General features: G+C 37.6%; 1 protein-coding gene across 2 annotated transcripts in view; it reads left to right on the forward strand.

The window, feature by feature from the left end:
- Nucleotides 1–12,295, forward strand: part of nt5c1aa (5'-nucleotidase, cytosolic IAa) — a 61,066-nt gene that overhangs the window by 15,812 nt on the left and 32,959 nt on the right. The window contains exon 2 of one of the 2 annotated variants that reach the window (XM_042295094.1): nucleotides 8,085–8,132. The exons of the other annotated variant lie outside the window; for it this stretch is intronic. Within the exon in view, the coding sequence (XP_042151028.1) occupies nucleotides 8,085–8,132 (48 nt within the window). The remainder of the gene's footprint in view (nucleotides 1–8,084; nucleotides 8,133–12,295) is intronic. 2 annotated transcript variants of the gene reach the window in all.

Consider the following 12,295-nt stretch of genomic DNA (forward strand, 5'->3'; position numbering starts at 1 on the left):
ACACTATTCTACTGTAGTGGTGTAGTATAGTAAACACTATTCTACTGTAGTGGTGTAGTATAGTAAACACTATTCTACTTTAGTGGTGTAGTATAGTAAACACTATTCTACTGTAGTGGTGTAGTATAGTAAACACTATTCTACTGTAGTGGTGTAGTACACTATTCTACTGTAGTGGTGTAGTATAGTAAACACTATTCTACTTTAGTGGTGTAGTATAGTAAACACTATTCTACTGTAGTGGTGTAGTATAGTAAACACTATTCTACTGTAGTGGTGTAGTATAGTAAACACTATTCTACTTTAGTGGTGTAGTATAGTAAACACTATTCTACTGTAGTGGTGTAGTATAGTAAACACTATTCTACTGTAGTGGTGTAGTACACTATTCTACTTTAGTGGTGTAGTATAGTAAACACTATTCTACTGTAGTGGTGTAGTACACTATTCTACTGTAGTGGTGTAGGATAGTAAACACTATTCTACTGTAGTGGTGTAGTATAGTAAACACTATTCTACTGTAGTGGTGTAGTACACTATTCTACTGTAGTGGTGTAGTATAGTAAACACTATTCTACTGTAGTGGTGTAGTATAGTAAACACTATTCTACTGTAGTGGTGTAGTATAGTAAACACTATTCTACTGTAGTGGTGTAGTATAGTAAACACTATTCTACTTTAGTGGTGTAGTATAGTAAACACTATTCTACTGTAGTGGTGTAGTACACTATTCTACTGTAGTGGTGTAGGATAGTAAACACTATTCTACTGTAGTGGTGTAGTATAGTAAACACTATTCTACTGTAGTGGTGTGGTATAGTAAACACTATTCTACTGTAGTGGTGTAGTACACTATTCTACTGTAGTGGTGTAGTATAGTAAACACTATTCTACTGTAGTGGTGTAGTATAGTAAACACTATTCTACTGTAGTGGTGTAGTACACTATTCTACTGTAGTGGTGTAGTACACTATTCTACTGTAGTGGTGTAGTATAGTAAACACTATTCTACTGTAGTGGTGTAGTATAGTAAACACTATTCTACTGTAGTGGTGTAGTATAGTAAACACTATTCTACTGTAGTGTTAATCCTCTCTCCTCTTTTTTTCCCTCCCCCTGTATAGTATGTCTCTCGTCTCCCCTCTTCCCCTGTTTCTCCTCTCTCCTCTCCCCTTGTTTCTCCTCTCTCCTCTCCCCTGTTTCTCCTCTCCCCTCTCTCCCTGTTTCTCTTCTCTCCCCTCTCCCCCGTTTCTTCTCCCTCATCTCTCCATGTTTTTCTCTCTCCTCTCCCCCTTTCTATACTCTCTCTTGTTTGTTTATCCTCTCCCCTCTCCCCCATTTCTCCTCTCTCTGCTCCCCCTGATTCCCATCTCTCCTCTCTCCCCCTGTTTCTCTTCCCCCTTAAATACCCCCACCAGATTATGTTACTTCCCCTGCACCTCTTCTGTGCTGACATACTGTTTTCCCTCATTCGGTTATCCTCTACCTTCTCCTCTCTCTCTGTTATCCTCTACCTTCTCCTCTCTCTCTGTTATCATCTACCTTCTCCTCTCTCTCTGTTATCCTCTACCTTCTCCTCACTCTCTGTTATCCTCTACCTTCTCCTCACTCTCTGTTATCCTCTACCTTCTCCTCTCTTTCTGTTATCCTCTACCTTCTCCTCTCTCTCTGTTATCCTCTACCTTCTCCTCTCTCTCTGTTATCATCTACCTTCTCCTCTCTCTCTGTTATCCTCTACCTTCTCCTCTCTCTCTGTTATCCTCTACCTTCTCCTCTCTCTCTGTTATCATCTACCTTCTCCTCTCTCTCTGTTATCCTCTACCTTCTCCTCACTCTCTGTTATCCTCTACCTTCTCCTCTCTCTGTTATCCTCTACCTTGTCCTCTCTCTCTGTTATCCTCTACCTTCTCCTCACTCTCTGTTATCCTCTACCTTCTCCTCTCTCTCTGTTCTGCTCCTCCTTCTCCTAGCTTTCTCGTTATCCTAACCTCCTCTCATATCTCTCTCCTTTGTCATTATAATTTCCCCCTCTGCCCCTGTCCTTATATTTCTCCTTTCTCCTCTCCTACCTCTTTCCCCCTTTTGTCTGTCATGTACTGTTGTTTCCTGGCCTCTCCTCTCCCTCTCCTCTCCTCTCTCCTCTCCTCTCCTCTCCTCTCCTCTCCTCTCCTCTCCTCTCCTCTCCTCTCCCTCTCCTCTCCTCTCCTCTCCTCTCCTCTCCTCTCCTCTCCTCTCCTCTCCTCTCCTGTCTTTCCCTGGTGTCCACTATGGAGGGTGTCTGGTTTTGAGTTATGTAAATACAATATCATGACTCATAATCCTGTGATCCCAGTTATTAAACAGACCTGTCCGATGGGCAGACATAACTCTCACAGGAGCATTTTGATTCTATACGTAGTATGTTCTCCTTGTGTAAGGAGAAAACACTGAGCGGAATATGACGGAGGTTACATACAGTGAGCTACAAAAGTATTGGGACAGTGTTTTGACTCTGTACTCTAGCACTTTGGATTTTAAATGAAACGACTATGATGTTAAAGTGCAGACTGTTGGCTTTAATTTGAGGGGATTGTCACCCATATCAGGCGAATAGTTTACAAATTACAGCACTTTGCACATGGTCCCACCCATTTTAGGGGACCGAAAGTATTGGGAAAAATGCTCTTATATTTAACTAGTTAAGTCAGGAACAAATTCTTATTTACAATGACGACCTACCCCGGAAAGCACTGGGCCAATTGTGCCCCGTGGGACTCCCCATCACAGCCAGATGTGATTCAGCCTGGATTTGAACCAGGGACTGCAGTGGCACCTCTTGCACTGAGATGCAGTGTCTTCGACAGTTGCGCCACTCGGGAGCCTGATAGAAACATTCATGTGTTGAAAATCCCCACTTGTTTGAATAGTCAGCTTACAAACATGTGTGACACACACACTTACCCCGCCAGACATGTCACCAGGGGTCTTTTCAGTCCCAAATCCAGAACAAATTCCAGAAAGTGAACAGTATTATATAGAGCCATTATTGCATGGAACTTCCTTCCATCTCATATCGTTCAAGTGAACAGCAAACCTGGTTTTATAAAACAGAGAAAGCAACACCTCACGGCACAACGCCTCTCCCCTATTGGACCCAGACAGTTTGTGTGTATGTATTGATATGTAGGCTGCGAATGCCTTTTGTAAAACAATATATAACGTATGTCAGGGCTGCCCAACCATCAAGATTCATTGTCAGATTCAACAGAAGATCTCTTTGTTTCTTGTGACCAAGAACAAGCATCTCCGTTTTGTCCGAGTTTAAAAGTAGAATGTTTGCAGCCACCCACTTCCTTATGTCTGAAACGCAGGCTTCCAGCGAGGGCAATTTTGGGGCTCTCGTTGTAATGAGGATCAGACCAAAGTGCAGCCTGGTAAGTGTTCATGATTTTTATTGATCAAAACACTCGAACAAAGTAACAAAGTGAAAAATGAACAGTTCTGTAAAGCAAATAAACTATACAGAAAACAACTACCCACAAAACACTGGTAGGGAAAAGGCTGCCTAAATATGATTCCCAATCAGAGACAACGATAGACAGCTGCCTCTGATTGGGAACCACACTCGGCCAAAACATAGAAATAGAAAACATAGAAATAAAGAAACTTGAATGCCCACCCTAACCAAAGTGAGAATAAAAGCCTCTCTCGAAATGTGAAGAGGATTGGACTGAAAACCTACAGGACAGTAGATCTCCAAGAAGAGGGTTGGACTGAAAACCTACAGGACAGTAGATCTCCAGGAAGAGGATTGGACTGAAAAGCTTCAGGACAGTAGATCTCCAGGAAGAGGGTTGGACTGAAAACCTACAGGACAGTAGATATCCAGGAAGAAGGTTGGACTGAAAACCCACAGGACAATAGATCTCCAGGAAGAAGGTTGGACTGAAAACCCACAGAACAATAGATCTCCAGGAAGAGGGTTGGACTGAAAACCCACAGGACAGTAGATCTCCAGGAAGAGAGTTGGACTGATAACCTACAGGACAGTTGTCACGTTCTGACCTTAGTTCCTTTTTTATGTCTTTGTGTTAGGTTGGTCAGGGCATGAGTTGGGGTGGGTAGTCTGTGTTCCTTTTTCTATGTTGCTATATTTCTATGTGTTTGGCCTAGTATGGTTCTCAATCAGAGGCAGGTGTCGTTCGTGGTCTCTGATTGAGAATCATACTTGGGTAGCCTGTTTTCCCCATTTTGTTTCTGGGTGTTTAATTTCTGTTTAGTGTCTGTTCACCAGGCAGAACTGTTTCGTTTTCGCTTCGTTGTTACTTTGTGTAGTGTTCAGTTTTTTTCTATTAAAATATGACGAACACTTACCACGCTGCATTTTGGTCCTCCTCTCCTTCCACCAACGAGAATCGTTACAACAGTAGATCTCCAGGAAGATGGTTGGACTGTAAACCCACAGGACAGTAGATCTCCAGGAAGATGGTTGGACTGTAAACCCACAGGACAGTAGATCTCCAGGAAGATGGTTGGACTGTAAACCCACAGGACAGTAGATCTCCAGGAAGATGGTTGGACTGTAAACCCACAGGACAGTAGATCTCCAGGAAGATGGTTGGACTGTAAACCCACAGGACAGTAGATCTCCAGGAAGATGGTTGGACTGTAAACCCACAGGACAGTAGATCTCCAGGAAGATGGTTGGACTGTAAACCCACAGGACAGTACACTGTAAACCCACAGGACAGTAGATCTCCAGGAAGATGGTTGGACTGTAAACCCACAGGACAGTAGATCTCCAGGAAGATGGTTGGACTGTAAACCCACAGGACAGTAGATCTCCAGGAAGATGGTTGGACTGTAAACCCACAGGACAGTAGATCTCCAGGAAGATGGTTGGACTGTAAACCCACAGGACAGTAGATCTCCAGGAAGATGGTTGGACTGTAAACCCACAGGACAGTAGATCTCCAGGAAGATGGTTGGACTGTAAACCCACAGGACAGTAGATCTCCAGGAAGATGGTTGGACTGTAAACCCACAGGACAGTAGATCTCCAGGAAGATGGTTGGGCAGCCCTGTAGTTCTGTCCTTGAGCTGTCCATGTCTATAAATGTTCTGTATTATGTTCCCTGTTCTGTTTGGACTCCAGGAAGAATAGCTGCTGCTTTTGCTTTTCCTTATAAAATCCCGAATAGCAAATACCCAGGATCACAAAGGACACCAGATAAGAAAGGAGAATTACACCAGATAGGACAGACTGACCCTAGACCCCCCAGGCACATACACTATTGCAGCAATGATACTGGAGACTGGGGAGGGGGGGGGGTCAGGGGACACCGTGGCCCTGTCTGAAGTTACCCCAGGACAGGGCCATTCCCAGGCAGGATATAATCCCACCCACTTTTTCAAAGCACATATCCCCCACAGCACCAGAGGGATATCAACAGACCACTAACTTACTACCCTGAGACAAAGCAGAGTATACCCCACAAATATCTCCACCGCCGCACGTTCCCATGAAGGTGCGAAATCAGACAGGGAGATCACGTCAGTGGTTCAGCCCTCTCAAGTTGAGTGTAAAAATACCCTGGCATGACGTGATGCACCCATCTTAGGGACGATATGGGAGAGACGCTATTCTTAGAGCTGAAATACCTTGGGGATGGAGTTATAACATATTGGTCTCTCCAAAAGCTCAATCATATTTAATAGTTACATAATATTGCACAGAAAGGGCTCTCCAAAAGATGTAACTTAATTAATAGTCACATCATTTTGCACGGAAAGGTCTCTCCAAAAGATGTAACTTAATTAATAGTCATATCATTTAGCATAAAAAGGTCTCTCCAAAAGCTCAATCATATTTAATAGTTACATAATATTGCACAGAAAGGTCTCTCCAAAAGATGTAACATATTCAAGAGTTAAATCATATTGCAAAGAAATATATATATATTTTTTTATTTAACTAGGCAAGTCAGTAAAGAATAAATTCGTATTTACAATCACAACCTACCAGGGAACAGTGGGTTAACTTCTTTGTTCAGGGGCAGAACGACACAGGTTTATCTTGTCAGCTCAGGGATCCAATCCCGCAAACCTCAAGGTCTAGCATCATCAACTGTGAGATGCTCTAGGGAGAATGTAAAGGCTATAACTGTGTCCCAAATGATACCCTGTTCCCTATTTTTTATTTTACTAGGCAAGTCAGTTAAGAACAAATTCTTATTTTCAATGACAGCCTAGGAACAGTGGGTTAACTGCCTGTTCAGGGGCAGAATGACAGATTTGTACCTTGTCAGCTCGGGGATTTGAACTTGCAACCTTCTGGTTACTAGTCCAATGCTCTAACAACTAGGCTACCCTGCTATATAGTGCAATACTTTAGACCAGAGCTCTATGGCACCCTATTCCTTATATAGTGCAAAACTTTTCACACTACAGGGATGTGAGTATTTGATCACTCGGGATCAACCACTAACTAGAGGATATTATAAACCCTCTGCATATCATCCCATGTTTGATATCTCTGGCTAAAGGATAAAAGAGGAAGTCAAACATCCTATAGTGTAAAGGTCTCATATAAAGAGCAGTCAAGCATCTTGTACTGTAAAGGTCTTATATAAAGAGCAGTCAAGCATCTTGTACTGTAAAGGTCTCATATAAAGAGCAGTCAAGCATCTTGTACTGTAAAGATCTCATATAAAGAGCAGTCAAGCATCTTGTACTGTAAAGATCTCATATAAAGAGCAGTCAAGCATCTTGTACTGTAAAGATCTCACCTGGAGCTTCTCCCCTGACACAGACATCTGGCTCAGTGGCATAAGATACCACCTGGAGCTTCTCCTCTGACACACAGACATCTGGCTCAGTAACATCAGATACCACCTGGAGCTTCTCCCCTGACACATAGACACATAGACATCTGGCTCAGTAACATCAGATACCACCTGGAGCTTCTCCCCTGACACATAGACATCTAGCTCAGTAGCATCAGATACCACCTGGAGCTTCTCCCCTGACACATAGACACATAGACATCTGGCTCAGTAGCATCAGATACCACCTGGAGCTTCATCTGTTGCCCCCTTTGTGAGGAACATGCAGACAGTTTTTTTCACATTGAGATGCAAACACGAGTAACTGAGCCACTTTGTAACCTGGACCATTATAGTAGTGAGTTCTTGTGCAGCTTGTTGTCTTGTCTTTGCATGCACATATATCACTGTATCATCTGCATACATTTGAACTTCAGACCCAGTACAGACAGAAGGCAGGTCATTAATGTACAGGCTGAACAGTATTGAGCCTTGTGGCACACCCACATCATAGCTAAGCGTGGGCGACAGCTCATTGCTCACTCTGACACACTGAGTTCTGCCTTCAAGGTATGATTTCATCCATCTCAAGGCATCGGGGGGGGGGTTGAACTTGGACAATTTTGTGATGATAATCTCATGATTAACAGTATCAAAAGCCTTCCTTAGGTCCAGAAACACAGCCCCAACAACACCCCCTTTTGTCCATCTTGGACTTCACAGTTTCCAGAAGAAAGCAGTGGGTCGTTTTTGTGGAGTGTTTTGCTCTGAAGCCGAACTGCATGGAGTGTAATGTGAAGGGGCTGTTGTTGAGGTGGGCCATCAGTTGTCCTGCTACACACACAGTCAAGCCATCCTAATACTGTAAAGGTATTATAGACAGAGGATCAGCAGCAATTAAACTCTCATCTCTCTCAGGGGCATTCTGTAGTATAAGAGCATTCTGAAATACGAAGGCAGGACAGTAGCTGACTGCTATAAAAACCTAGTCGTTTCGCGAGAGGGAATTGTACAAGTGCGAACATCAGATTGTGCATTGTTTCTGTCTTTCGTTAGGAATCGCCTTGAAAAAATAGGTTACCGATGGTAAATTGTTTAATTTCATTTTCAAAGGGATTGTCTGGATGAATAAAGAGATGATAAACAGTGTGCAAATGGGAAAATGAAAACTGTTGTTGTTGTTGTTGTTCTGTGAACGAGTCATTATTTGGAAAAAAACATCACAGGATGAATGAATAAATGAATCACTGAAACTGCGAACATTTTATTTTATTTGTGAAGGTGTCATGTCAGAGAAGAGCCCGGAAGGTGGAGGGAGGCATTTTCTTTGTAAGTATAAACACGGCAATGTGGGCCAAGGGTCAAAGGTTATGTCCGTGATGATCGTCGATCACCTCTAACCTTTGACCTTTTATTAACCTCCTTTGGAACGTACGCATGACCCTCTGGATGCAGCTACTAACCAACGTTTTGTGAGCAACAAATTCTATCGCTAAACCATTATGGGTTAGTGGTCAAACACGGAAGAAGGATTTGTCTTTGTAAAAAAAAAAAAAAAAGCAATGGGTAGTTATGAATACTTCAGCAAGTCTGATAAGACACGATATCACCTGTGTATATGCATTTTGAAGAGGTTTTGTGTGAAGGTCAAATGCATACGTTTTATGTATAATACATTGATAAAAGTTTTCCCAATGCAAATTTTTGTTTTTGTAGTCATACGAATTCGATTGGTTTTCTCCGTGTTTTATCCCGTTAATAAATATTAGCCAAGATCAGTATAGTGACTGTCAGTAAAAAAAAAAACACACATATTTAACTACCAATTGACCGTTCGTTCCCCTCAGTTTGATAACCTACTTTGTCGTATCATTCCAATGTATTGTTGACTTGAATTTGTTTCCTCCAAGTTAATTCTGTCACTTCCATGTGGTTGTTGCTGAGGATCACTAGTAAATGTGGATTATGTTTCATGTAATACAAATTGGACGTGAACACCAACTAAAGAACTATGGAGCACAGATCAAACTATTTTGATCCTGACAGATCGCACAATACTTGTTGTTGTCACACAGTTCCATGTTCAATGTGGGCAGTAGGGAATACATTATATTGATACTATAATACATTATAGGCTATACAGTATATTTATACTATAATATACTATAGGGTATACAGTATATTTATACTATAATACATTATAGGGTATACAGTATATTTATACTATAATACATTATAGGGTATGCAGTATATTGATACTATAATACATTATAGGGTATACAGTATATTTATACTATAATACATTATAGGGAATACAGTATATTTATACTATAATATACTATAGGGCATGCAGTATATTTATACAATAGGGTATGCAGTATATTTATACTATAATATACTATAGGGTATGCAGTATATTTATACAATAGGGTATACAGTATATTTATACTATAATATACTATAGGGTATGCAGTATATTTATACAATAGGGTATACAGTATATTTATACTATAATATACTATAGGGTATGCAGTATATTTATACAATAGGGTATACAGTATATTTATACTATAATATACTATAGGGTATACAGTATATTTATACTATAATATACTATAGGCTATACAGTATATTTATACTATAATATACTATAGGCTATACAGTATATTTATACTATAGGGTATACAGTATATTTATACTATAATATACTATAGGGTATACAGTATATTTATACTATAATACACTATAGGGTATACAGTATATTTATACTATAATATACTATAGGGTATACAGTATATTTATACAATAGGGTATACAGTATATTTATACCATAATACACAATAGGGTATACAGTATATTTATACTATAATACATTATAGGGTATACAGTATATTTATACTATAATACATTATAGGGTATGCAGTATATTGATACTATAATACATTATAGGCTATACAGTATATTTATACTATAATACATTATAGGGAATACAGTATATTTATACTATAATATACTATAGGGTATGCAGTATATTTATACAATAGGGTATGCAGTATATTTATACTATAATATACTATAGGGTATGCAGTATATTTATACAATAGGGTATACAGTATATTTATACTATAATATACTATAGGGTATGCAGTATATTTATACAATAGGGTATACAGTATATTTATACTATAATATACTATAGGGTATGCAGTATATTTATACAATAGGGTATACAGTATATTTATACTATAATATACTATAGGGTATACAGTATATTTATACTATAATATACTATAGGGTATACAGTATATTTATACTATAATATACTATAGGCTATACAGTATATTTATACTATAGGGTATACAGTATATTTATACTATAATATACTATAGGCTATACAGTATATTTATACTATAGGGTATACAGTATATTTATACTATAATATACTATAGGGTATACAGTATATTTATACTATAATACACTATAGGGTATACAGTATATTTATACTATAATATACTATAGGGTATACAGTATATTTATACAATAGGGTATACAGTATATTTATACCATAATACACAATAGGGTATACAGTATATTTATACAATAGGGTATACAGTATATTTATACAATAGTGTATACAGTATATTTATACTATAGGGTATACAGTATATTTATACAATAGGGTATACAGTATATTGATACTATAATATACTATAGGGTATGCAGTATATTTATACAATAGGGTATACAGTATATTTATACTATAATATACTATAGGGTATGCAGTATATTTATACAATACGGTATACAGTATATTTATACTATAATATACTATAGGGTATGCAGTATATTTATACAATAGGGTATACAGTATATTTATACTATAATATACTATAGGGTTTGCAGTATATTTATACAATAGGGTATACAGTATATTTATACTATAATATACTATAGGTTATGCAGTATATTTATACAATAGGGTATACAGTATATTTATACTATAATATACTATAGGGTTTGCAGTATATTTATACAATAGGGTATACAGTATATTTATACTATAATATACTATAGGGTTTGCAGTATATTTATACAATAGGGTATACAGTATATTTATACTATAATATACTATAGGGTTTGCAGTATATTTATACAATAGGGTATACAGTATATTTATACTATAATATACTATAGGGTATGCAGTATATTTATACAATAGGGTATACAGTATATTTATACTATAATATACTATAGGGTATACAGTATATTTATACTATAATACACTATAGGGTATGCAGTATATTTATACTATAATATACTATAGGGTATACAGTATATTTATACTATAATATACTATATGGTATACAGTATTGATACTATAATATACTGTACGGTATGCAGTATATTTATACAATAGTGTATACAGAATATTTATACTGTAGGGTATACAGTGTATTTATACTATAAGGTATACAGTATATTTATACTATAGGCTATACAGTATATTTATGCTATAAGGTATACAGTATATTTATATTATAATATACTATAGGCTATACAGTATATTTATACTATAATATACTATAGGGTATACAGTATATTTATACTATAATATACTATAGGCTATACAGTATATTTATACTATAGGCTATACAGTATATTTATACTATAGGCTATACAGTATATTTATACTATAATATACTATAGGCTATACAGTATATTGATACTATAATATACTATAGGGTATACAGTATTGATACTATAATACACTATAGGCTATACAGTATATTTATACTATAATATACTATAGGGTATACAGTATATTTATACTATAATATACTATAGGGAATACAGTATTGATACTATAGTATACTATAGGGTATACAGTATTGATACTATAATACACTATTCCCCCACTACAATTCTACGTACAATAGTCTCCCGACATTACCATGGGTAATGAGTCAAACCATCGTTGTATTATTTTGTACATAAAGGCTCTCCAACCCAATTTTTTCTTTACAGGTAAAGATTTGCGAATATTTCCCTGAACATAAACGAGCTGTATTGTCTGAGTGTTTTACATCATAAGCATTGGGTTCTGAAACAGAGACAAATGGAAACACTTCTTTGTCCACATTCTGAACGCAATTCCTACTAAGTTTACGTTCTAGCGTTGTGCCGATCAAATTCAAATTTAAAGGTAAACAGTATTTAAAGGGATTGCTTTAGATAATAGGTTAAAAAAAAAATTTTTAAACGAATTGTATGAAAAACCTCCTGATCAATTCTGTCTGACACACAATGGGTATGTTTTCGGCCGGTTGAATTACATGTATTCGACAAGCTTGCCTTACCACGCACCTGCATAAAATAAGTCTGAATACCAACTACTGAGAAGTGTTTAAATCAAAACGTGCGGGAAAAAAACGACAAAGCTCGACTTTTCTTTTTTTTTTGCTGAGTTCGTGTGCTCTGCATTCCTACACCCG

Source organism: Oncorhynchus tshawytscha, linkage group LG13 (assembly GCF_018296145.1).
Source record: "Oncorhynchus tshawytscha isolate Ot180627B linkage group LG13, Otsh_v2.0, whole genome shotgun sequence".
Classification (NCBI taxonomy): domain Eukaryota; kingdom Metazoa; phylum Chordata; class Actinopteri; order Salmoniformes; family Salmonidae; genus Oncorhynchus; species Oncorhynchus tshawytscha.